The sequence below is a fragment of the Myotis lucifugus genome, unplaced genomic scaffold, assembly GCF_000147115.1.
Source record: "Myotis lucifugus unplaced genomic scaffold, Myoluc2.0 scaffold_5, whole genome shotgun sequence".
In the NCBI taxonomy this organism is placed as follows: domain Eukaryota; kingdom Metazoa; phylum Chordata; class Mammalia; order Chiroptera; family Vespertilionidae; genus Myotis; species Myotis lucifugus.
Window position 1 is genome coordinate 17,910,655 of NW_005871053.1, and position 27,093 is coordinate 17,937,747.

The window sequence follows — 27,093 nt, forward strand, 5'->3', positions numbered from 1 at the left end:
AAGTTATAAGCTCTAAGTATCTTCCTTTTTGTTTCCAACATTTTAATTAAATTTATTGCAGTGACATTGATTAATAAAATTATATAGGTTTCAAGTGTACAATTCTATGATACATTCTCTATATTTTGCTTTGAGTGTTTGCCACCCAAAGTCAAATTTCCTTCTGTTACCATATTTTTGCCCACCCTCCCCGCGACCCATTAGCCCTTACTAGCCTCTCTACCCCCTTTCCTCTGGTAACCACTATAGTATTGTCTGTGTCTATGAAATACTGCCATTGTGACAGCATGGATGGATCTTGAGAATATCATGCTAAGCAAAATAAGTGAGAAAAAGTAAAAAAAAACAACATATGATTTCACTCATATGTGGGATTTAAAACTGAAAGCAACAAATGAACAAATAAGAAAAATAAGCAAGCACTCATAGACAGACAACAGAAAATAAACTTGTAATATGATCTAATATTTTAGAGTTTTAATTTAGTCAGATAAACCTATTTCTTTGATTACCAAGTGTTAATTTAAGGAAAAGGATAAAATTAATTTGGCCACATATTTAGAGATGAAATAGCATTTGATTTGCCATGAAATTGAAGACAAACATTCCAGTTGGCAACATTTGTTAGTGATATAAAAAATGGAAAATAAACAGTTATCTTGCTGATTTAGTAGCATGCATTTCTATCTCTGATAAAGAATTCTTGTTAACAAGATGACATTTTGAACTACACATGGAAAATATAAAAATCATTAGCACTAACACCACTCATGCTATGGTAGAGTGACATAATTCCATTGCCATTAAAAATGGGGTTGGGGGGGTCTAATCCCTTGAAAGCAATTAGTAGCAATTATTAGGTAAACTACAACTCTAATTATTTTGTTTTAGTATAATGCATTTTATTCAAACTAAACTGTAAAGTACAGTCATGTGAATTAACTTTCATTCGGTTTCTTTTTTTTTTAACCTATTTAAAATGGCTGCGCAAAGGTTCTAGCATATGCATATTGTACATATTCAAAACAATACGCCCACTGATTTGGTTCTCAATAAAATAATGGGGAGAAGGGTGAAAATAGTTCATTTTGACCATGCAGAAATACACAAAATACAAAATACTAAAGGAAAATGCAGATTCCTTTCAATGTTTATATGATTGGTAACACCTATCTATTTCTAAGCCTATCATTGTATATAGTAGAAGGGCATGTTTGAAACCCTGTAGTCCTTTGTCTTTCTGAACATGTGAACTGAGACAGGTCAGGGCGAAGTGTTTGAAATCAGAGTTAATGAAACCTACACTATAAATGAGAGAAAAATGAAAATAAAGATACAATTCAGAACCCATTGCTCTTCTGCTTGGCAAAATTTTAAAAATCTGTTAGTTTGAGCAATAATAGCAATAGAAAAAACTAAAGATGGTATTTATATAATATTCCTGAACCAAACAAATGCAAGTTTCAGCCTACTTAGAGTCTATTCTTGATATATTTACAAATTGAACTTATCATCTGTGTGAGATATATTCAAATATATGTCACATTGGAATGCATCTCTGACCTCTGGAGTGTTGTTAAGATAAATGCCAAAAGCTAATTATGCATCCATGTTCAAAGGTCAGACGGAAGACTATTCCACTATATTTTATAATGGCAGTCTCTTAAAACAATTGCAAAATGGAAAGCTTTATATAGAATATAATAAGATGTTTTCTCCCAGTACAATTTTGATTTCAAGACCTGAATCTTTTAACTGATTATATAAAATATGTATACTGTTCACATACAAAAGATATTCTATTGATTAGCTAATGTAAAAATACTGAGATAAAATGAAATTTTGAAGAAGAGCAGAGGGCGATCTAAATAGGAAATGGTAATTCTTTAATTACTATAAAATTGTACGCAGAAGTGATCTGTTTTAATATTTCTTTTAAATAACAAGAACTAGAAGCTAGAATATGAATGTAACTCAATGTAAGTGACTCATTTTTGGTTTCCTATACATTATTCCCTTTAAATACTCTCGATGTCTCATAGATACATCAAATGAATGATCTTTTAGGCTGAAAATTCTCTACACAAATGAAGAGGGACATACATCACTGGGTGTCAGTCTATGTTGTAATCTCAATACACCAGTAAAATAAATTATTATTTCATTTTGTACTGTTAATCTCTTTAGATTTGTTGAAAATCAAATACATTAGTATAGCCTATTTCCTATGTATCTTTATTCATTTAGGAACAAATTTTAGCACTGTACAGGGAGAGACACATAAATGTGTTATATTGCCTCTCAATAAAATTACCTTTGCTACACTATTAGGTAAATATTTATTAAGATGATTGATTTCAGTAAATAGGATAGAACAATCTTTAAAATTTTTTGGACATTACCCATTGTGATATACAGCTCAACACAATCACATACTTACATATATGTAACCAAAACAAAAATTTCACAAATGAACACTTACTCTTACTATAAACAATGTGTCCTGATATTTTCTATTGTAGGATGTTATATTTCATTTAAAAATACCAGTCATTATTTATTAAATCTATTTCAGGACTTAAAAATTAATTGTAGCCTGCAATTTGAAAATCACTGGTAGAGACTATGGCTCTGAGACGGAGAAACAGTAACTAACACACAGAGATAACATCTTAATCCATTTATGTAAGCCTCTAACCAATAATAATAATAATGATAATAATAATAATACTTTACTCTTCAAATCAATATTTTTCAATTTCTGAAGTTTCTGCCATGTTAAGTTTAAGGACATATTATTGTAATGGCATATACCACACATCTTTTCCTGATCTATTTTGACTTAGTTTTCCATATCTCCCATTCCTTCTCAAGGAAAATATAGCATTATATACTATCCTTTCTAGTTAAACCCTGCTTATGACTAAATTTAATTTGTATTCAGCCATTTTAAAAGACACATTCTATGTAATTGGCATAACCCAAATGTATTCTATAATTTTCTAAAATATGATTACTTCTAAACATTAAGGCATTGTTCTATTGAACTTCAATGTTTATAAATGTAAATTAGAAATATGTATCCTCCAAAAAAGTTTTTAAAGGAAAGAGTTTTGTTATTATTATTTTAACTGGACAATTATAAACTAGAGGCCTGGTGCATGACATTCGTGCACTGGGGGGGGCGTCCCTCAGCCCAACCTGCACCTCTCCAATCTGGGACCCCTCAGAGGATGTCCGACTGCCGGTTTAGGCCCAATCCCAACCACTCGCCTGCCTGCCTGCCTGCCTGATTGCCCCTAACCGCTTCTGCCTGCCAGCCTGAACACCTCCTAACCACTCCCCTGCCAGCCTGATCGACACTTAACTGCTCCCCTGCCAGCCCGATCACCCCAACTGCTCTCCCCTGCTGACCCAGTTGCCCCCAACTGCCCTCCCCTGCCGGCCCGGTCACCCCTAACTACCCTCCCCTGCTGGTATGATCACCCCTAACTGCCCTCTCCTGCAGGCCTGGTCCACCCCAACTGCCCTCCCCTGCAGGCCTGGTAGCCCCTAACTGCCCTCCCTTGATGGCCTGATTGCCCACAACTGCCCTCCCCTGCCGGCCATCTTGTGGCTGTGGGCGTCGCCATCTTTGAGGGCAGGGCAGTAAATTAGCATATTCTCTCCTTATTGGCTGTGGGCACTGCCATCTTTGAGGGTGGGGAAGTCAATCAGCATCTTCCCTCTTTTAGATAGGATAGCAGAAAAAAAACGCTTTCTACTCAACTCTCACATTTGAAGTGACCTTGAACAAGTACACCCTCTCTTAAAAGAGCAATTAATATGGGCCTGCACATTTAAGTGTTAAAATCTTCAGAAAAACGTAACAATTTATTCTAGGATTGTTTGTAAATATCATTAAGCTCCCTGTGAATACATATAAAAATGCATTTTTCTGACTTATCAGAACTCTTGAGCACAAACTTCAACGAGATAAATTTTTCTAGTTTTATAATCCAAAATCTAACAGCAATCCCATGAACAGGAAGATTAACTTTATCATGTCCTTTTGATAAGTCTTATCTCATTTGAAAATGGATTAATAGAGAAGAAAGCAGTTTGTTTTCAATTCAGAATTTTCTTCCCTAAAAGTATTTGTCATAACAATTTTTAAAGCAACCACTTTTTCTGCCTTTTTGTTAGATATTGGGTATTAGAAAATATGATGTGCTATATACTCTCCACTAGCCATAACAGATTCACTTTCCACTCTTATCCATGCTCTATCTTTATGGATTGCTTCTACCTCCCAATTGAGTTCAGCCAATGAGAGATAATGACATAAGACTAGAGTAGCAGAAATACATAGACAAATGTATTTTATAAGCATGACCTGAGAGCTAGTTTTAAAAGTGTTTATTATTTACAAAGCCTCCAAACTTGTCATTTCTCATTAATGTTAAAATATTTCATAGAAAACTAAGGTATTCATTTAACTAATGTTAAAACATGTATTTTCTACACATAACATTTCGCCACATTATTTACATACTATGTTTTAATACAATGTATTATTACTACCTATTTCATTAACTAAGATACAGAATTTTAACTTCTGGGTTTTCTCATTCATCCCATTACCTTTTATTTTCAATTATAAAATTAAGAAACTGATATTGACTCATAGATTTGATGTTAATATTTAACATATGAATCCATTATTTAATCTACAGAAGTTACCTTTTTGTCATTACCAAATAAATGCAGGATTTTTACTTCTTGGTTTTCTTGGCCATATACTCATTACCTTTTATTTTTAATTATGAAATTAAGAAAATTGAGCATTAACAGTTAGTTTCAATGTTAATATACTACGTGTGCATCCATATTTATTCTAGAGGCATTCCTTATTTTTACCATGTAAACAAAAGTATTATACCAATATAAAAGGTTATGCTTTAACCTCTAATTATATTAGGCTGTATTACATAGGACATTAGATATGAAAGTATCAGTTCAGAGATTAGCTTATCATAGGAGCTCAAGAAAATACTAGCTGACCTAAAATCTAAGCATAAGTCAAGCACAATTTTGAATTTCACTTAGTATGTTATATTTTCAAAAAAATAAATGAACCCATCTATTTTTACTAGCATATTACTTTGAAATTAGGTATTTAAAATCTTGTACCTACCCTAAATATAGATTATACCACCTCCAGTAATACAACTTAAATCTATCATATATACTATAGTAATTCAATCACATAACATATATCTATCCTAAAGTAGCACAATAAACAACTCTGTCTCCTTTCCTATGTATTTTTAATAAAAGCAGTTGAGTTCCTTTCTAAAGTATCTAATTGGGGAGGTGGCAATTAGGTTTCATTTACTTATGCAAAGTAAATGTGTTATTTCATTTTTACACATATAAGAAAAAATAGAACTGAGAATAAGGTTTGGAGAGCAAAACCCTCTGTCATAGGAATAGAACTAAGAAGGCATTATAAATCATCATGTAAAAACTTCAAGATTTTTTTAAATCTCATTTACTTGGAAAACTACCCAGGCAAGCTTTAAAGAGCAGCCAGGGTAAAGAGATCAACCAGAGGACTTGTATGCATGCATATGAGCATAACCAATGGACACGGACGGAGGGGCGGGGGGGTGAGAGCATGTGCTGGAGGAGGGGGGAAGTTGGGGAGAGGTCAATGGGGGGAAAAGGAGATTTATGTAATACTTTAAACAATAAAAAATTTAAATTTAAAAAAAGAAAAAGACCAGCCAGGGAATACACAGTTAGGTCAGTGAAGTTCATTGGTTGACATGAAATACTCCAGAGTCAAGTTCAGTGTTGAAAGGTTCAGGGGTGCAAGTCTTCCAATGCTAAGCTAATTCTGACTCAGAATTAACGTCATCACAACATACAGTATTGTACTTATTACTGTCACTGTGACCTAAAGAATATGTTCTCTCCTAGAAAGCTTCACATCTGATGGTTAAGGATTAAAAATGTTTTGAGAAATCAGGAACAGTTTTAATTAGCCAAAAGTATTTCAAAGTGTTGTGATACCTCACAATTGAGTTCCTGTCTTGTTTGCCCACCTGATCCTCTAGATATGTTTTGAATTCTGGACTTGATTCTTATCTTGTTCTTAAAAATCCTTCTAGAGTCTCAGTTCTGCCAATTTACCAAATTTTATACCCAGAAAATGGTGTTAACTGCTGCTACATTTCCTTACTTCTGCCTCATGCTGTCTTTAGCCTCTTCATGTTGCTTTGCTCATAAGTGCCCTACAAGTCTCCATCTGTCTTATGATAGGCCTTCTTCATTTATCCTGCTATATCCTTTCTTCCTTAAGCATCTGCTACATCCCCATGAGCTTGTTTGATGTTCAAGTACAAGTTTTACAGATATGACCTACCCCTCTGCTGCTGATGCTCCCTTTTAGGAGGTCAACAACAGTCATGTTGGGTACATGCTGAGACGTATGTGGAGCTGCATAGTACCTGGATTGAAATTTTGTTTCACTTCATTTAGGAATCTTCTGTAATTTCTCTGTATCTTGAGTGACTTATTAAAAGATACAAAGTGCTTGAGTCTGCCAAGCACGTAGTAAGTTCTCCATAAATAATATTTATATTATTATTTCTACTATGGGAGCTGCAAATTCAGTAAGGCATGATTCTTTCCCACAAAGTGCTTATAGACCTCATGTTAAGTACAACGCACAATGATACACATAATTCTTAAAATTAAATACTTCATGGGTAGGTAAAACAGTAGACTAAAAAAATCATATAAGAATTAGTAAAATGGGGAAAAGATCTGAAAAAGTTACACAGAATATAAAACAGAATGATAATATGAAAAATATGCTAATTTGTTAATATGTTAAAGTCTAACATATGCCTAATTGGAAGATCTAATAGTTAAGAATAGAGAAAATGAGAAGGAGCACTGGTTGAAAATAATAGGTGAAAATGATAGACAACATGAATCCTTGGATTCAGTAATCACAATGAACCACAAACAGGAAAATTAAAAGACAATTCACACCTACACCTATCATGTGAAACTACAGAATGACACATTTTCAAAACAGCAAAGAATAAAAGGATCACCTACAAAGTAATGATAAATTAATCAAAATAAAAACTAGAAGAGAGTAAAATACTAACTTCAGTATACTAAAAAAAAATTGTTAATCTAGAAGTGAATACCCAGCTAAGCTAATATTCTCGAAAGACACTTAAGAAAAACAGAAACTGAGTCAATTTATTGCCACGAATCTTTTCTAACAAAATTTCTAAGTATATACTTCAGGAAGAAATAAAATTATTCCATAAATGATGTCTGAGATGCTAGACAAAATCCTGAGCCAAGAAACTAAAAGACATAAACAAATATAATAAAAATAAGTTTAAAAATCAACTCCATGATCTCTAAGATCCTTTCTAGTTAAACAATACTTGAATTTTTTATATTAAGCTATTTCCACATCAGTGTAATAATCACTTTTTATCTCTATCTAAATACCTATCTGTGCTTTAGCCTAAGATAATAACACTGGTAATCTTCTCATATATCAATACCCTTCTCCTTTCCTGCCATCCAAAACCCTGATGTTTTTATTGACATATTGTAAACTTGTAGAAGTCATTAGTATCAATTATAGAAAGGGAATACAGATATACATATACATTTTTAAATAAAATTAGCAATGTTTACCTATTGCGTCATGAATAAAGACTTGTTCTTTACAACTTTGTCAGAATCTAAAAAATTAGAGTAGTACACAAGTATTTAGCCTTCTCATCATAAATTGGGACAGTCCTGAGTTGGCCTACATACACAGTAGTCAATTATACAAATTATTTAAACAAATAATACCCTAGTGTCTGCAGGTTAATGATTTATAGGTGATTTGGACTTGAATATTCAATAATTTGCAAACTGGAAATGGAAAGAAGATTCCTAATATAAGAAAGCCAACAAAGCAAGTCAGAGTGGAATTAATTAAATAATATTTTTAAGGTATTATGGCTTGAATAAATAAGACAATTTCAAAATATTTTTAGATAACTAAAGTGGTACTGAGGAATAAGATAAATAAAACATTATAAGATGAACTTCAATGATAAGAAAAGCAGAGAAAAGAAGTAATTTTAAAAGTAAAGTTCAGTGATATTTTTCCTTTAACCTCAGTGATTGTGGATAAGTGATATGTTTTATCATATCATTAATAAAATGGTAGAAATCTTAGGCACACAGTTTACTAAAAATTTGACTTTTATTACATTTAATAGCCACTTTAAGTAAAGTGATTTTCCTAATTATACAAATACCAAAAATGTGGGAGAGGAAATGGGGAAAGGCTGCTTTATTTATTTGCCATTTTAGAGCTAATAAAGAATAAAAACAAAAAACTTGTGCTCTTAAATTCCCTAAGTATCTAAAACTTCAAGGAGCATATAGAAAGAAAATAAAAATACCCTAAACATGAAAAAAATGAAATTAGATTTGAAATGGGAAGCAATGAGAGAGCACTATGGGGAATCAAAAGAGATTAAACTGAAGAAAGGCATCTACACTAATAAAAAAGAAAGATGAAAATTGACCATACATTCACGACGCCCACCAGCCAATCAGGAGTGAGTATGCAAATTAACCCACAAAGATGGAGGGTTAATTTGCATACACAGGTGCTGAGCAACTGGGGGCTGAGCAGCTGGGGGCGGGGCAGGATGCTTGCGTCATCACCATGGTGACTACGCAGGCATGCCGCACTACCCCCAGCTGCTCCAGGCCTCTGGGCAGCATGGGAAGGCAGAAAGGAGGCTCTGGCCGGAACGAAGGTGGTGCCAGCAGCCAGGGGAAGGAAGGCCCATTCTTGCACAAATCTTCATACATCGGGCCTCTAGTTTGTAATAAAATAAAGCTGCTCATTATTTTCATCAAAGTCACTGATGGCTTGATCAAACAAGTAAACTAAAACACAATTTTAATTCATAATAGCATGTATTAAATCACTAGAAATGTCTATACACACTTCGAATAATTATAAAAGCAGTGTTTATTAAAATACATTTAATTTTTAAAATTGAGCTATCAGCTGTTAAAGTGTGTATATTTTGGGGGGACACCATTATATGTATCATATCTTCTTTATCTGATCATCTATTGAAGGACACTGGTTATTTCCATGTCTTGGCCACTGTGAGTAATGCTATAATGAACATAGCATTTTTGTTTTGTTGTTGGCTTCTTTTGCTGTGCAGAAACTTTAGTTTTATATAGTTCCATTCATTTATTTTTGCCTTCCCTTGGGATCAAATTCATAAAATTTTCCCTAATACCAAGCTCCATAAGTTTATTACCTATACATTCTTCTATGTACTTTACTGTTTCAGATCTTATATTTAGTTAATTGACTCATTTTGGATTCATCACAAATGGTAATCTAATCTGCCTCATCTTTGTGAATAAATGTTTTTGAGTTTTTTAGGTAGAAACCCTTAAGAGGAATTGCTTTTATATGATAACTCTATTCTTAGTTTTTTGAGGAACTGCCATACTCTTTTCCATAGTGATTGTACCAGTTTACATATCCATCAGTAGTGAATGAGGGTTCCTTTTTCTCCACAACCTCTCCAACACTTGTTAATAATAGCCATTCTAGCAGGTGTGAAGTGGTGTCTCATTGTAGTTTTGATTTGCACTTCCCTAATAGCTAGTGAAGTTGAACATATTTTCATATATCTGATGGCCATTTGTATGTCTTCTTGGGAGAGGTATCTGTTCAGGTCCTTAGTCCATTTTTTAATTGGATTGTTTGTTTGGTGTTGAGTTGTATGAGTTCTTTATATAGTTTGGATATTAACCCCTTGTCAGAGCTGTTTTTTGCAAATACCATCTCCCATTCAGTTGGTTGCCTTTTTGTTTTGTTGTTGGTTTCTTTTGCTGTGCAGAAACTTTTTAGTTTTATGTAGTTCCATTCATTTATTTTTGCCTTCCCTTGGGATCAAATTCATAAAATGTTCCCTAATACCAAGCTCCATAAGTTTATTACCTATACATTCTTCTATGTACTTTACTGTTTCAGATCTTATATTTAGTTAATTGACTCATTTTGGATTCATCACAAATGGTAATCTAACTTATTCTTTTGAGTGTGGCTTTCCAATGCTCCCATCACCATTTATTGATGAGGCATTCTTTTCTCCATTGTGTGTTTTTGCCTCCTTTGTCAAAAAAAATATTTGCTCATACAGCTGTGCTTTTATTTCTGGGCTCTTAATTCTGTTCCATTGGTCTGTGTGTCTGTTTTTCTGCCAATGCCATGCTGTTTTGATTATCATAGCTCTGTAGTATAATTTGAAGTCAAATAGTGTGATACCTTGCTTTCTTCTTTTATCTCAGGATTGCTTTGGTTCTTGGGGTTTTTTGTGGTTCCATAATTTTTTTGTTATACTTCCTTAAAAAATGACATTGGGACTTTGATGTATTGAATCTATATATTGCTTTGGGTAATATAGCCATTTTAACTATTTTGTTTATTCCAATTCATGAACATGAATATCTTTCCATTTCATTGTGTGTTTTTTCCATCTCTTTTAATAATGCTGTAATTGCAGTAAAAATAACAAGTAATATTCATTATAAAGTTTACAATGTGACAAAGTACTAGAACTTTACATACATTTACTCATTAAAAATATTCAAAACAGATGAGTATTCTGAGACTTAAAGAGAATAAGATACTTTCCCAGGAATCTTCAGCTACTACGAAGTAGAGACTGAGTTTGAACCAAGGTTGAGACTCTTAGCCAATATGCTACACTACAAAGGTATTATATTAGTTAAACATAAAATCTAAAATTCCTTAATATAACTTTAAAACACTTCAGAGTCTAGTTCAAGTCTATTTATACACCTCAACTAAGATGAAGTCCTAATGGTTCCCTAAGTGACCTAGGCCATATTTTTCCATGAACATTTCATACTCATTCCCCATTTTATTATTCAACAAAAAAAATGTACTTATTAAGTAATTACCATTTGCCAGGCATTGTATTAGTGCTGGCTATAAAGAAATAAAAAATACTGCATTTGCCATTAAACCATTCATAGTCCAAACAGGAAAATCAATGACTACAACACAGTATTCACTGTGCTTCAATTAAAGTAAATAGTGGAACCCAGAAGAACAAAAGGAAAAAAACACCTAATTCACTCTGTAGGGAAGAAGGAATGTTTCAAAATGAGGTGATGTTTAACTTATTTAATCTAAATAAACCTTGAGGCATAAGAAAGAGTTAGGCAAGCAAAAACCAGGAGAAATGAGGGCCCAAAAGCATTAAAAGCAGAGAGGACCACATTTTTAAAAGTTTGAGCCTGTCTCTTTCTAACTAGTGGAACTTAGACTAAGTTTAACTAAAGATGGTTGTTTAAATGTCACTTCCTCATTCCTCAAAAAAGTAAAAATATAACTACCATATGATCTAAAAATCCTGCTTCTGGGTATATATCCAAAAGAAATAAAATCACTATCTCAAAGAGATATCTGCCATGTCCATTGCCACATTATTCACAATATCCAAGATATAGAAACAACCAAAGTCTGTCAGTAGATAAATATATAAAATTAACACAATGGAATATTATTCACCATGCATAAGAAAGAAATACTGCCGTTTGCAAAACATAGATAAACATTGAAGGCATTTTGCTAATTAAAATAAGTCAAAAAAAGAAACAAATATTGTATGTTCTTAACTCTGAGAATTATTGCAAAGGTAATGGGGAATTAAGCAGTGAAATGTCTGTTTCTGGTTTCAATTTCAGAAACCATACTCTGGCAGCTGAATGGGGAGAAGGTTGCTTTGGGAATAGGTGATAGGAAGAAAAAAATACTAATTAAGAAATTAGTCCAAGAGAAAAATGAATGTGAACTCACACTGAGGTCAAGACAATGGGGAAATAAGGTGTAAATTTTAGACTCCTTAGGAGAAACAATCTACAAATTTGATGAGTAATTGGATTTAAGATTGGGATAAAGTGGTTGAAAATGATTATGAGATCATCATGCCAGGAAAGATAAAGAACTTTTGAAGAGAAAATAATAAGTTCAATTTGGGATATGCCAAGTTTGAGATATTTATAAGATAAATGAGTAGAGATGTCTATCACGATGCAATGTCTGAAACACTAAACAGAGGTTAAAATGTACAATGGAGCAATAAATTCAGAATTCATCACCATGGAAAGCAGCAGTTCTCCATCTGGCTGCCCATCAGATTCACTGGGAAAGCTTTTTATAAATATAGAAGCCTAGGTTTTATTTTCATAGACTTTTTGGTACTTCAAAGATAAGCTTTGAGCATCTATGTTTTTAAAAAGCTAAATGTGTGACTCTGATGCATAATTACAACTAAGAATCGCTGTTGGGTAATTTGACTCATGACTATAGATGGGATTCATGGTTTTCAAACATTATGTTGCACCAGTTAGAGAATGTTGGAGAAGAAATTATCAGAACAATTATGATAAGAATAACAACTCATAATTTATTAAGCACCTATGGCAGGAACTGTGCTAATGACTTTACATATATTATTTGAAGTGAAAGAAAAGCAGAAAGGAGTATAATCAAAGTCAAGTCACCTCTTCAATAATACCTTCCATGGCAGTTATGTTGATGTTTCTCATCTTAATTGGCATTTTGGATACACTAAATTACACATTGCTAGCTAATTCAAGTGTCTGTAACTCTACGTGGTATAACACAATGGCTAAGAGCAAGAGCTCTAGAGCTATACTTCCAGGATTGAATCCCATATCATCCTTTCCTTTGTTGGCAATTTTTATCTTAGGCAAGCTACCTAGTTTCTTTTTTAGTATATTATATGTAATCAAAGTATAATATGTACATATATACATATACATGAAAGTACTAAACATATATAATTGTAATCTTTACTTATGAAATAAAGTAAATTACTTGAAAGGATAGATTTGTTTTCTATCCTTTGTAGCTTTTTCATAATTCCAAAAATTAGTATATTAGTATCTCCATTTTACAGATGACAATACTGAGAAATGAGAGATTAAGTAACATTTCTAAAATAAAAATTGCCAGTAAAATGGAAGATATGGAATCCAAATAAGTCCAGCTCTAAAACTCTAGCTCTTAACTACTGTGCTATATTGCCTCCCTCCAGACTATACAATAAACTCAAATTCTTATTAGATTTAATAAGATTTAAAAAAACTCATAGGAATAAGTGGTATACATTTATATGCAGCAAATTTTGCAATGGGCTTCATTGAAACTGGGCTCTGTTGCCTTTTAGAAAGATAGGCTTGATAAAGAAATACCCAACTATCTTTTTAACTTATTCTGATCAATATTCCCATATTATCATTTTTAAAAGGTTTAATTGGGGAAAGCATCACTTCACTAAAGTCTTTTATCTGCTTTTTGAGGAAAAAATGTTTAAATGTTTAAGTTTGAAAGCAACCCAAAGCCCTATAATTTCCAAGGTTTTTTCCAGAAATGGGTCTATGATTTTAAAACTGAAACCTTATTGGCTCCCTACCATATGTATGGCTCATTCCCAGGCAATGTGAAGTCGCAAGGATTAATAAAAGCAACCTCACTTGGCCAGGAGGCTCAGTTGGTTGGAGCATCATCCCATGTCATATACACCAGAGAGTTGCAGGTTCAATTCCCAGTCAGGGCACATACCGAGGCTGTGGGTTTGATCCCTCATCAGGGTGTGTACGGGAGGCAACCGATTGATGTTTCTCAATCTCTCTCTCTCCTTTCCTCTCTCTCTAAAATCAATAAAACATATCCTTGGGTGAGAATTTTTAAAAGTAAATATAAATAAAATAAATAAATAAAAGCAACCTCACAAGAACTTCTAGAAAATGGGGTTTCCTAATAATACAAACTTCTATGGGAAGATACAGAGTACTCTCAATTCTATGGGTCTGCTATTGCTCTAAATATAGAGCCAGAAGAGCAAGTGTATCTGATTTCATTTTTATTCACACAAGTTTTACTTGTGACATACTTTAAATGAGAGTCTTCAATTCCAATTTTTGTACAATTCCTACGTACAAATATCAACTTCCTGGGCCTGATAACAAAAGTCCCATCCCAGCTGTCACATCTAAAGGAAATCTGCTCTTGGGTGTTACCAGCTTTTTAACTAGCCTCAGGCAATACTGAAATGCTTCTGGTATATGGAGCAGACTTAAAGGTCACATTAAAAGTATTAGCAATGATGGTTTACTTTATCACTTCTAAATGAACAAAGAGCAAAGCTAAAATATCTCTGTGGCTTCCATGATTATAAATAGCAATTACTAAATTCAATTTTCCCTAAGATAAAGTCCTTATTATTCAAATATTCACCATAGTGACATTCGTATTCATTGTATTAAAATGATCCCTCTAGATTGTCCTTGGTCTAGGAAATGTCAAAAATAAAGCCAAAGCTAAATCAGATTACCTACCAATAAAACAGAGTTTACATCAGGGACAAGCAGGAGGTCTCTTAGGATCTGAAATCTAGGACTTGTGAGTGGTTGCGGATAGACTGAGAAATGCCCTCATGTGCAATTTCGATAGAGAATTTTATTAAAATCCTTCATTTTGCTTCTACCCCCTACCTTGTCTACTAACTACTAATAATCTACTCAGGAATTTAATTTTCATTTCCAAAGTCTCAGGAGGGTTAGAGCTCTGAAAATCACTGTAAAAATATAGGTATTGCTCTTTGGTTTTTAATTTTATTTCCTCCCAAGAATAAGTAGATCAGCACAGAAATGTTCTTACTTTAGAAATCATAATCTAACACTCAAGACTCTACACTGTCTGGTCCCAACAAACTTTCCCTGTGATAGTCTAAAGTACCCCACCAGGCTTGGCCAAAATGAACTTTTCATTCTGCTCAAGTATATTATTTCTTTCTGCCTCCCTACATTTGTCATTGCTGCTTCCTCTGCCTGAAATGACCTTTCTCCTATCTTGGCCAGTTTTCAAGGTCTACCTCAGATGCTACCGTTTCCATAATTACCTAACACCCCCTCTAGCCTGCCTCTCCTCTCCTCTCCCCACTCAGCTGGGAAAAGCCTACCCATTGTACTCACACACAAAAAAAATATTTGTGCTTCTTTTGTCACTCTTTTGAATCTCTGTGGCACTTCCCACTTCCCACGTTGTGTTATAGTTACTTGTATTTAGAGCGTATGACTCATGAGCTGTGACCTTCTGAAGGAAGTAAACCATCAGTCTTTATATTCTTGCCTAATACTATCACCAGAACATTGTAAGGTTTTGTATGATTGTTTTAACAAATTGCATTATGCTGAGGTTTGCTTGAAACCTGTGCAAAATGGGGAAAAGAGTTGTACATTGAGAAAATAGTTCAAGAAAAGACAACTAAAATGCAAAGCTGTCACAAAATGTAACACATAAGCATTTAGATTTCATTTAAATACCAAATTATTCACTTGTACTTAGAAGCATGACCATTTTTCAGCAAATAGATGGTTTTATATTAATCAAAATATTATACTTTTACAAATAGAAACTTGAAATGTTCTATTCATACACAATATTGTCTTTATAACATATTTCATTTTGGTCTTTTATCTAGGATAAAAATATTAATTAAAAAATAAAATTACAAAACAAGTGCATTTAACTTTCAGTGAAGTTTTTTTGTCCTGTGTTTTTTTTATTTAAAAATAAGTCAGGTCATGAAACCTAAGCTATATAACTTGTCTCTTATTTTCTTTAAACCTTAATTTTACTTCTTAATTTTAATCTTCACCTATAAGTAAAAAAAGACTCAACATTGATATTAAATTTGCCCAAAGGCCCAATAATCTTCCTGTCATGAATGTAGTTGGTACAACATAGGAAAGCAACAGATCAACACATAGAATACTATAGAAGCTTCAATCAGCCAAGTACGCAGATGCAAAGTACTTTAAACACAAAATTTCTCATCAAACCACAATTATTATAGTCAGTAAATGTTACAATTTTATTAGCAGTAGCTTGGCTTGCCTTTTTTATAATCATCTTTATTCAGTATACCATATGTTTTTTACTCAATTTCTTATTTGATAAGGAGAATGAAAGAGGTAACAAAACTAAACTGCACGACTACCATGACCAACACTTGCCAACAGCTCATTCAATGTCTTTGAATGCATATAATGTTTGTCAATAATTAATGTTGCCAATGATGTGCTTCCTACTTTTTGTTTGTTTGTTTTGTTTTTCCTCACCCGAGGATATTTTTCCATTGATTTATTTTTTAAGAGAGAGTGGAAGAGACAGAGAGAAACATCGATGAGAGAAAGACATATTGATTAGTTGCCTCCTGCACACACCCCGACCAGGGCCAGGGAACCAGCAACCAAGGTACATGACCTTGACCGGAATCAAACCCAAGTCCCTTCAGTCCACAGGCCAACGTTCTATCCACTGAGTCAAATTGGCTAGGGCTGTGCTTGCTACTCTTAAAAGTGCTTTATAAACATGTATTCACTTGATCTTCACAATAAATCTTTGAGGTAGGTGCCATTGCTATCCCTATATTACAAATGAGGAAACTGATACCTAGAAAGATCAAGTAACCTGCCCAAGATCATACAGCTGCTAAGTGGTATAGCTAAGATTTGAACACAGTGAAAGTGGCAGTCCAGATGCATAACCATCATACTATTCAAATCAGAAGAATTTGCATATCAATTTTCTATTTCTTTACTATAAGAAAAGAGGCAGTTTGAAGGCATTATTGGGCAACATGGCCCAGTTTGGGGTTCTGAGGAAACAAGGGTTTTGCATATGCTCTGCCAGGATACTGGTATGAAAGAGAAGAGAGTAGTGACTGGATGTCCAACAGCCAGTGGGCTACGACCCACTTCCATTACAGCTCCTCCCAATTCCCTTTCTCAGAGCTTGAGGTGAATCCTATCTACTCCACCCCATTTTAAACAAAGGATTCCCATATGACCTAGGTAAATCAAACACTCCCATACTTTCTACTCTTTTTTGCTAAAGCTCAAACCCTATGAAGTCAAAACCCTCTTCCATAATGCATAATTACCTATGCCTGGCCTGAAATTAGACTGAATTCATCACATTCCTGTTTTGAGCTGATTCTTGGAGGTCTTGCTTCTGCCTCATGCAAATGAGCTACTAGAAGATCCACCTTCACTCTCAAAATAACAACTATGGCTTATAAAACATACCAGGTTATTTTATTGATTCAGTTTATTAGTAAAATGTCCTGTTGAAATAAATTATGTGTTATAAAGAAAATACAATTTTCAAAATTATAGAATGTTTAATTATATAGTTTGACCCAATCTTTTCTTTCTCTAATACCAAGACATTTACATGAGAAAAAATAGTTATGAATAATTCATTCTAGAATTAATCAATTCATAAAACTGATTATAGCATACCACCTTTGAAAAATCAATTCAAAATGTGAGCATAGCTCATGTACATTTTCTCATGATTTTCAAAGTAGGAAACAACTTTTTCTTTTCTGTATTGCTTACAACACCAAATACAGTCTTGTGCAAATTATCAGCTTGCACATAATGTTTACTGAATTGAACAGTTACTCAAATAGTTGATTATAGGCTGCTCACTTTTAAAAACCTTTATGATGTATAATGAAAGCCATGTATAAAATGGTATGGACAGAGAACCATTGTAAAAAGAAGATAGCCAATTGCTATTGGGCAGATTTACAATTCATTCCACAATTCAGAACGTCAAGATCATCTTGCTGGACAGGAAAAATGGTTGACAGTAAATTTAAATGTTTGTGACATTCTAACCAATCTTTACTTTTTTAATGTAACATATTTTGACATAACAATGGAGAGAATTTCTCCTATTTGTAAAAGAAATAAAAATTCTAATACAGTAATTTTTTCACCTTATAAAACTTTTGAAATATCCTCATTTGAGTATCACTAAAGGAAAGTAACCCCCAAAAAATCTTTATGGTTGGGTTCCTTTGAAAGGTCATAAATATAGTGAAAACAAGCAGAATTCTGTGAAACCAATACTTAGAGTAATCCCAAAGCAATGCCAAGAAACAGAATGTACTCATAGTGACTAGTACATGCAAATACTGAAAATAAATTCTAACAGATTAAACAGGTTTTGTAGCAACTAAAAGGTATATTCACATCATTCCAAAACTAATCAAGCTTAAAAATATGGCAATCTTCCCTACTAATAAGTATATAAGCTGGCTAAGTAGCCTGAATAACATATAAATTATAGCCAATATCAGTAGGTATAACTTTTCAATGTGGTTTTAATTAAAAAGGAGAACTGAATTAAATCACTGCTTCAGACTTCCACTTCAGTCTTTTGATAATATATTCATTTTTAATACTATATCACTTCACTCTAATGAAGCATTAAAGCCTAATCATGCTACCAAATCACAAACACAAAACTATCTGATGAGAAGTGCTGCAACATTTTATCTCTTTTTGCTTATTTAATATGGAATATATGACCAAGTATCCTCTAAAATTCAAGCAGAAATATGTATCATATAAAAATATGTATCATATTTCCTTCATAATCTGAATGTCAAACACAGGCACAGTATCTAATTACCAAGCATGTAATTCTAAGAATATGCTACATCAAACCGAAGTTAAATGTATTATAACTAGGTAGGTAAAGATAGTTTAAAATAAGAGAGTTTCAGGATAAAATAGACATAAATCCAAATTATTTGCTGTAATGATTCTCTACTCTTTGTAGCTAATACGTCAATGTAGTCAAGTCTTTTCATTTTGAAAATGAAAGTAAGCAAATGCAGAACATCTCTGGGTCAAAAACCTTAAACAAGCTTAAATGTCACAAGCTTTCTTTAAAAAAATACACTTATAATCTGCTTTCATCTATAAGCAATGCCTTAGCAGATGAAAGGACCAAGAGCATCATTATTTCAATAGAGCTGAGAAATTATTAAAACCAATGCCTTTTAAGATAGGTCAGATACTGAGACATAAATTTCAGGAAATTAGCTTATAGCTCAAATGCTAGTAAACATGTCTCTTCTCATCACACATATATTGCTGTGTGGTTGCACACTACAATGGTAGCAACATCTATTTCTATGCTTAAGAAATTCCAGATAAAAACATTTTAATATGTCACTATATATAAGCAGCTAGCTATGAAGTATCCTTATCAGTTTGAACAGTGTGTGCTATTTTTATCATTCCCAATAAAAGATGCAGTACTGGGACTTAATCTGGAAAAATCTGTAAAGCCCCAAACCTTGTTTTTAATCTCATGCAACATATATTTCCCTTAATCCCCACTTCCCCCAAAAAGCTAAAATAAACACAAGCTCACACACACTCACACACACACACACACACACACACACACACACACACACATTTCTAAAATTCAGATTGTTTAGCTGGTGTGTATTACTCTAAATATTACACGTTCAAATATCATAAGGAAAATCTAATAAGAAACAATTACATAGATTAATATATTCCAAATGACTAAGAGCTAGAAAAAGCAATAACTCTGTAATCTAATAGTCTTATCATAATTCATGAGGTCATACCTGATGACTTAGAGATTGAAAAGACTCACAGGTTCCAGACTGCATGACCTTTCTATTCCCAGAAACCCCTAAAGATTGCATTTTCTGTCTTACAAAAAATAATCACAGCCATTTCTCTGTCTCAGCATCTTCAGGGCTAGTGAAGAAAAACTCGAACAGCAGATCTGTCCATCTTTTTAAGCTATCATGAAGATATAAGATCTCATATATTGTTTATCGTCTCCCCTTTGCAGTTACAAACACTCTGTATTAAGGGAGGATGACACAGTCGTGTTTGCTATTTGCTGAAGCTGTTAATGCTCTCTGAAAATAGTAAGCTTGCAGCTTAGAGCAATTCTGCATCATCAAACACAGAATGATCCACATCCTCCAGTTTCCCACTTCTGCTACTATAAAGATGTCACTTGCCAAGAAGAGTTTTACTTTTTTGTCAGTTCTTTAAAAGTAAGCAATATTCTATCTAATTAAGTGTCAATGTGTGTTGCAAATACCATGTTCAAATGGCAATTCTTAATTATTAGGCAGTGTTCTCCATGCATGACTAAGCTTTAGTATAATGACTAAACAAGAAAAACGGTACTCTCTCTCTTCTAAACATTACTCATCCAACCCATTAAAATTAGAAGTCCCTAAACCTGAAAAACTTTCATTCTGGCAACCTTTGATAATTGTGTATAATAGTCAATAGATAAATAAGTAAAAGTATTTCACTTTTCTCAGGAACTTCATTTTTATTTCATATTCTTCAGACTTTATGCTTCAAAGCAAAATGCCCTTTATATGTTTATTTAATATATTCTAGAAAAGACAATGTATTAGTATTAAATTCCAAAAGTGCATAGTAAATCTAGGAATGAAACCTATGTAAGTTATTGACATTCTTATTGTGATTTCTCATTGTGTCTCATTTGTGTTCATCAATGTTCTTATAATGCTTTCGTTTACCACAGCACAGTAAAATCAGGAAATTTTAAGACTGATAAAGAGTTCTGATAAGAGAGAGCCAATATCCTTTAAAATTATATGTAAAAATACTTTCTCTTTACCATATGACAAAAGATTGTGTTTCATAAATAAAACAAAAAAATAAAATAAAATTATTAGAATACTGAATACATCATGTTACCCTTAAGCAGCTTTCACAGATGGATAATCTGAATTAATGAACACTTTATTTGTCTACCTATGAACACTATATACCTGTGAAATAAACTAAATGAAATTTAGTGATAGCTAAAGTGTTATACGGAAAATGTTTTAGATCAATGTAGACTAGTAACAAGTCAGTATAATTTCCCTTCTCCCATTCACAACATTTGATGAGCATATATGTATTATCATGAAGTCTAATCAAAATGAGTCTTAAAGTTGGGGTTTCTTTAAGGGACTGGGGACATGGAGGGAAAGAGGAGATGTTGGCCAAAAACTGCAAAGCCTCAGTTATAAGATGAATAATTTCTGGGGATCTAATGTACAGCATAGTGATTATAGTTGATAATATTGTATTAAATATTTAGAAACTGAACTACAGTGCTAATAATTTAGCAATATATAAGTACCAAAAATATGTGTATCAAATCAACGCGTTGTAAATATTAAATTTACATAATATGTCAATTGAATCTCAATAAATCTGGGGGTAAAGTTATTATGCCCTAAAAATATACAATTTTCATTTGTACAAAATAAAGAAATTCGGCTTCTTTAATAGCCTGATGCACACTATCCCCTTAAAGAAATTAAAGCCTCTAACTGCACAGGTTCAGAAAAAAGGTTCAGCATTTTACCTAAATGCACAATGATACACTTAAATAAAAAACCATATGCAGGAAAATATGTCTTATCCTTGCAGTATTTATTCTCTTATTTGTAATAAAAAGAGGTACTCATTCTTGAAGATCTGTCTTCTCAATAAGGCTCTCCCAAGCTACACCATCTCCCTTTCTATATTCATGTACAAAATATTAAAAATCTTCTATGTGTCAGATACTACATAGGTGCTAGAGACTCTATGACAACATGAAATATGCCATTACAAAAGCAAATAATTAAACAAGTATGTTTTGTTGTGACAGAAGAATCAAGTGGCGATATGAGAGCAATAAAAGGGCATCTAACCCTAATCTAGAGATCAGAAAGGATCTCCCAAAGAAGCACCATTAAAACAGAGAAGATCCTGAGCAAGTCACATTCAAGAATGATAAACACAGCATGGTTACACCATAAAGTGTAAGTAGGACAGAGGGCAGAGATGGGGCTAGGAAGGGAGGCCAAAGTACAATTACACGAAGCCTCAGAAAGCATTTAAAGAGTTTGAGGTTTATCCTAAGGGGAATGAGAGGTCGTCAACATAATCAGTTTTGCAGTTTTAGATTATCCTGGCCACAGTGGAGAGTCATTTGAGTACAACAAAACTGGAGGCAGAGTGCCAAGTTATGGAATTTTGAGCAGGGGATAGTGACAGTAGAAATGACAAGAAGTGGATAGATTCCAGATATACTTTTTAGTTAAAAAGGATAGGATCTGGGGATTGAATGTGAGAAATTAGGGGGAGAAAATACTAACTAAGACTAATACTAACCTCCCATATTATTACAGATTTCATTTTGACAATCAATATACTTTCATCACATGCTCTTATCCTTTTCATGTGTGTATGTTTAGTTTTCATAAAATGGTCAAAAAATTGTGAGGAGACATTCCTTCTGTGTCCTCTCATAATGTGCATAACTTCAAACAAATTATAAATGAATAAATAAATGGGAAGTAAACTTCTCTTTCATATATTTTTTCATAACTGAACATAAACTTTGTTTACATCAGTCTCTGGACATTATTAATTAGTGCATATAATCTAAATTTCTTCAGTGTTTTCTTGCCAACATATTTAATTGATCTTTGCAATAAAAACATGAACCCTATAGTATAATGAAGCTTTTAATCCCTCTGCCATCCAGTTAATGAAATCAATTTAAACAGAAAATTTTTTATTTATAATCCATTATTTGACCCACATAACAGTAATTTAGCATGGGCTAACCAATGAAAAATAATAGATATTTATTTTCAGTCCCACACTATGCTATTCATAACAGTGTTATCAAGGTGTTCTCATAATAGTAAAGCACAATACCTCTACATTTTCCCTAATAAGTCTAACAAAGGTTTGATAAAAGGGATGAAGACAGCCAACACATAGCAAAATAATCTTTTGGTCTAAATGAGGAAGGACCAAAAGGGTGAAAAGCATAAGTCAAAAGTAACATTATCCTTTTAATGATTGGCTGTGTTATCAGAACATCCCAAATGATATAGGATCAACATCTTGAGAACAGCAATAGTTTTTTGTTTGTTTGTTTAATTTAAATTCTTTATTGTTGAAAGTATTACATATGCTTCCTTTTTTCCCCATTGACCTCTCCCAGCTCATTCCCACCCCCCAGCACATGCCCTCACCCCCCTACGGTCTGTGTCCATTTGTTATGCTTATATGCATGCCATCTCTTACCCTCCCCTGCCTTCTCTCTGAGGTTTGACAGTCTGTTCCATGCTTCTATGTCTCCGGATCTATTTTTGTTCATCAGTTTATGTTGCTAATTATATTCCACAAATGAGTGAGATCATATGATATTTATCTTTCTCCAACTGGCTTATTTCACTTAGCATAATGCTCTCCAGGTCCTCCATACTGCTGCAAATGTAAGAGTTCTTTCTTTTTTACAGCAGTGTAGTATTCCATTGTGTAGATGTATCACAGTTTTTAACAGCAATAGTTTTATAGTAATTACCACATATTTAGCTCTTGCTTTTTACCTCGGGGACTATGATCCAATGCCCTCATTTTACAGATGGGATAAACGGGAGTAAAATTTCTCTGACATAATAAATTAATGCTCCAGATACATGTTGCTAATGTGTCCTCTAAAAGGAATCAAACTATTTAATCTGTATCTGTAAGTGAACAGTAGTGCCCCTCTCCCTTTTCCTTCCCTCATCAATACTGGTTATGACTGTCTACCATTTAAACTTAACAAATTGACAATTGAAAACATATATCTCAATTTTATATGAATTTCTCATTTCTATTACTTTTGAAGCCATTTGTAATTCTTTTGAGAATTGCTTGTTCACTTTATTCTTCCACAAGGATATTGACAATGTGCTCTGTAAGCTTCTTCTCTCAAATTCCAGTCGAAGGGATTTGAGTTTAAGATTATCTATAGAAGTGTTTATATACTAAAAATATTAATCCTTGAATGATTACCTATGCTATAAATCTTTTTCCAAGTTCATCATTTGGTTTTTAATTTTATTTACTTTATTTGTAATCATTCCCCTTTAACCTTGAGCATCCCAAATTCAAATTAATTTTCTCTCCTCCACCTTTCCTTTCTCCACCTTCCTGTTGAGGGCTAACTCCTCTGCCCACAGGACCTTGTAGTATTTGATATTAATAGTGTTTCATTGTCCATTCTCACCATCACACTATGACCTCTTTGAAGACAGGAACTATGCCTTTCTTCATTGCAAATCTTTATAGTATATAATCTCCAGTAGATGTTTAACAAATATTCACTAGATGAACAAAATGAAAGAATAGGCCTTTCCTCTGGTACAATTTCTGAGAGGGAAAATAGTGTTAATAATAACACTGTTACTTAAAAAAAATACAATATTTAGTGACTTCATCACATCCTCTCCAGGCCTAACTGCAGCATCTTTGACCCTGAATCATTTTGATGTACAATGCCTCTCTTTGTAAAAATGTACTAAGTTCTTTAAATTAGTTTTCCTAATCAAAGGTGAAATTAGCACTAAATAAAATATTATTTTCTCATTTTAACCTTCCTGATTATATCTTTAAAACTTATTAACTGGTAAATTTATTGATAAATTTTGTATAAATGTAATTGGATTTAAGTTAAATAACCTTGAATAATAATCAGGATTAAAAAAAAGAAAAGAGGAAATTAATTTTTGTGTAATAGTTAAATGCACAGCGAGGTAAAAGTGCTTGAGCTCAAATACTAACTTAACCATTTACTAGACTTATAATTTTGGACAAATTATTTAATCTTTCTAAATCTCAATTTCTTCATCTATAAAATGGGATTGGTAATGGTACATACCTCACAGAATGATTATGATGATTATATGAAATGATAGGTCATGCATTTCACACAGGGTCTAGAACACTGTAATACTCAACAAATGGTAGCTACTATTAGTTTTTAACTGGCCTACCCAATGTTGCCTAGAAGAATCATTAACCATAATTGAATAAATAAATCCCTGCAGGTAATCACCCTGAATCTAGCAAAATTGGGTTGCCAAGGTGATAAGCAGCTCAACTGCAAGTCAACGCCTGCAATTAGGCAGTCTGCCCTTATGCTTCTCTATGGGGTCTATATGTGAACCTGTTACTTATCTTCTCTTCCTATAGCATCTTAACATGCATAGCATGTGATTCCATAACTGGCCTCTTTTTGGATCTCAGAATTAGCAATTCTGGAAGATGACTGTCCAATTCTGACGACACTCTCCTCAATCACTGAATGATTATGCAACAAACCAATATCTTAAGTTATGTCATCATAAGCATTTGGCCTGTATTTGTGAAAATCCACCATCCTTGACGCAAAAACAGAAACACATACAGAAGCTTCATTATATTTTTAATCTCTTATGAGCCAAGTACTTTCATTTAATCCCTGCAACAAATTGTGAGAGGGATATTATTTCTATATTTTACAGTTGAGGAGACCAAGGCTCAGGTAGATCATGTACAGTGTTTAAGGCCACACGGTGGCACAATTCTCTCCTTTTTCTTTTATAAGAACTGTATCTATAGGCAAACATCATCCCCTTCTTTCAAGTCCTGTTCAAGCCCATCTCCAACCATCAGAAAAATATGACTCCGCTTTCTATCTACAAGTAGGAATGTGTCTTTCACTGTTCTCTTCAGGGTACTTTTCCAGAAAATTTCCTGAATGAGCAGAACTAGAAAAGTGAATACAGATAACTCAAACAGACTTCAAGGAGGGAAAAAAATGCAGAATTTTTTTCTCATGCAAAAAAGTAATTGTCACAATTACCAAAAGGTGGAAACAATTCGAATGTGTATATATATATATGTAGGTGAAGGAATAAACAAACCATGATATATACATACAATGGAATATTATTAAGCCTTATAAAGAGCTGGAATTCTGATACATGCTTCAACATGGGTGAACCTTGAAAGCATTATGCTAAGTCAAATATTCCAAACACTAAAAGAAAAATACTATATGATTCCACTTATATAGCAAACCTATAGTAGTCAGAACAGAAAGTATAATTGTGATAACCAGCAATTGGGGGAGGGGATAGGGGAAGCTAATGTTTAATGGGTACAGAATTTCAGAATGGGATGATGGAAAAGTTCTAAAGATGTACAGTGGTGATAGCTGCACAACAATGGGTATGGCACTTAATGCCACTAAATTGAACACTCAAAACAGCCAAAATGGTAATTTTATCTTATGTATATTATACCACAATGAAAAAAATGAATGTGATTTCTACCTCTGATTGTAACTCTAGAGCCAATTGTCTTTTCTGGTCTTACTAGTCTTATTTTCCCTACATATTATTTTAAAAATTATAAAATTATAACACTTTACAAAAATGTTTCAGCTACTTGTCAAGCATTACTCCTCTTTCAGTCTAATTACCATAATCCAGATTCACTAGGGCTATTACTCTTTAAAGTGCATAAAATATAAAATTTGGTTAAATTAGATATTTTAAAACTTGAAAAATCTCTAAAAACATTTCAACCTACCAGCATAGAAAGACAGAACAAAGAATGATATTTGCAGCTTCAAGGAATGCAAATAATAGCCTATAGGCTTTTCCCTACCTTAATGCTCTTTGACTTTTCTGCTACAATGAATACTGTCATCCACTATACTTTCCTTTGAAACTCTCCCTTGGCTGGTTCTCTGACAGCTCCCACTCTGTGAATTGCTCTTCTCCTTTTATACAAAAGCTGACTGAATTCCTCCTAAGTACCTCACGCTGTGCTTATGGCTAGGAATTTAATGGTAAACCAAATACAGTCCTTGCCTCAATGTTCTAATTGAGCCCTACAGATAAGCCCAAGCCAGAGAGCAGTATCATGAACAAATGATAGTTTTTTTAAGCCATTAATTCTGGGGTGGTTTGTTATGTAGAATTGTATAAACAAAACAGAATTTCACTGAACCTGTATTCTGAATATTTCCACATATCATCATCTTAAAAACTAAAAACTTAATTCATTTGTCTTCCCATTCAAGTTCCATCTAATCAACTTCTTTTTCTCTGTAGTCCTACCATTCTTACAAGTATAGAGCTCTGAAAACATCATCTTTACTCACTCACTTTATGTTACATTAGTACTAAAGAATATTAATGAATTTTAGAACAA

At 33.2% G+C, this 27,093-nt stretch overlaps 1 protein-coding gene across 1 annotated transcript in view; it reads right to left on the bottom strand.

The window, feature by feature from the left end:
* Positions 1–19,770, bottom strand: part of SLC4A10 (solute carrier family 4 member 10) — a 168,646-nt gene extending 148,876 nt beyond the window's left edge. Inside the window, exon 1 of the mRNA XM_023743605.1 lies at positions 19,641–19,770. Coding sequence (XP_023599373.1) covers positions 19,641–19,721 — 81 coding nt within the window. The 5' untranslated portion in view covers positions 19,722–19,770. The remainder of the gene's footprint in view (positions 1–19,640) is intronic.
* Between the last annotated feature and the right edge of the window lie 7,323 nt (positions 19,771–27,093).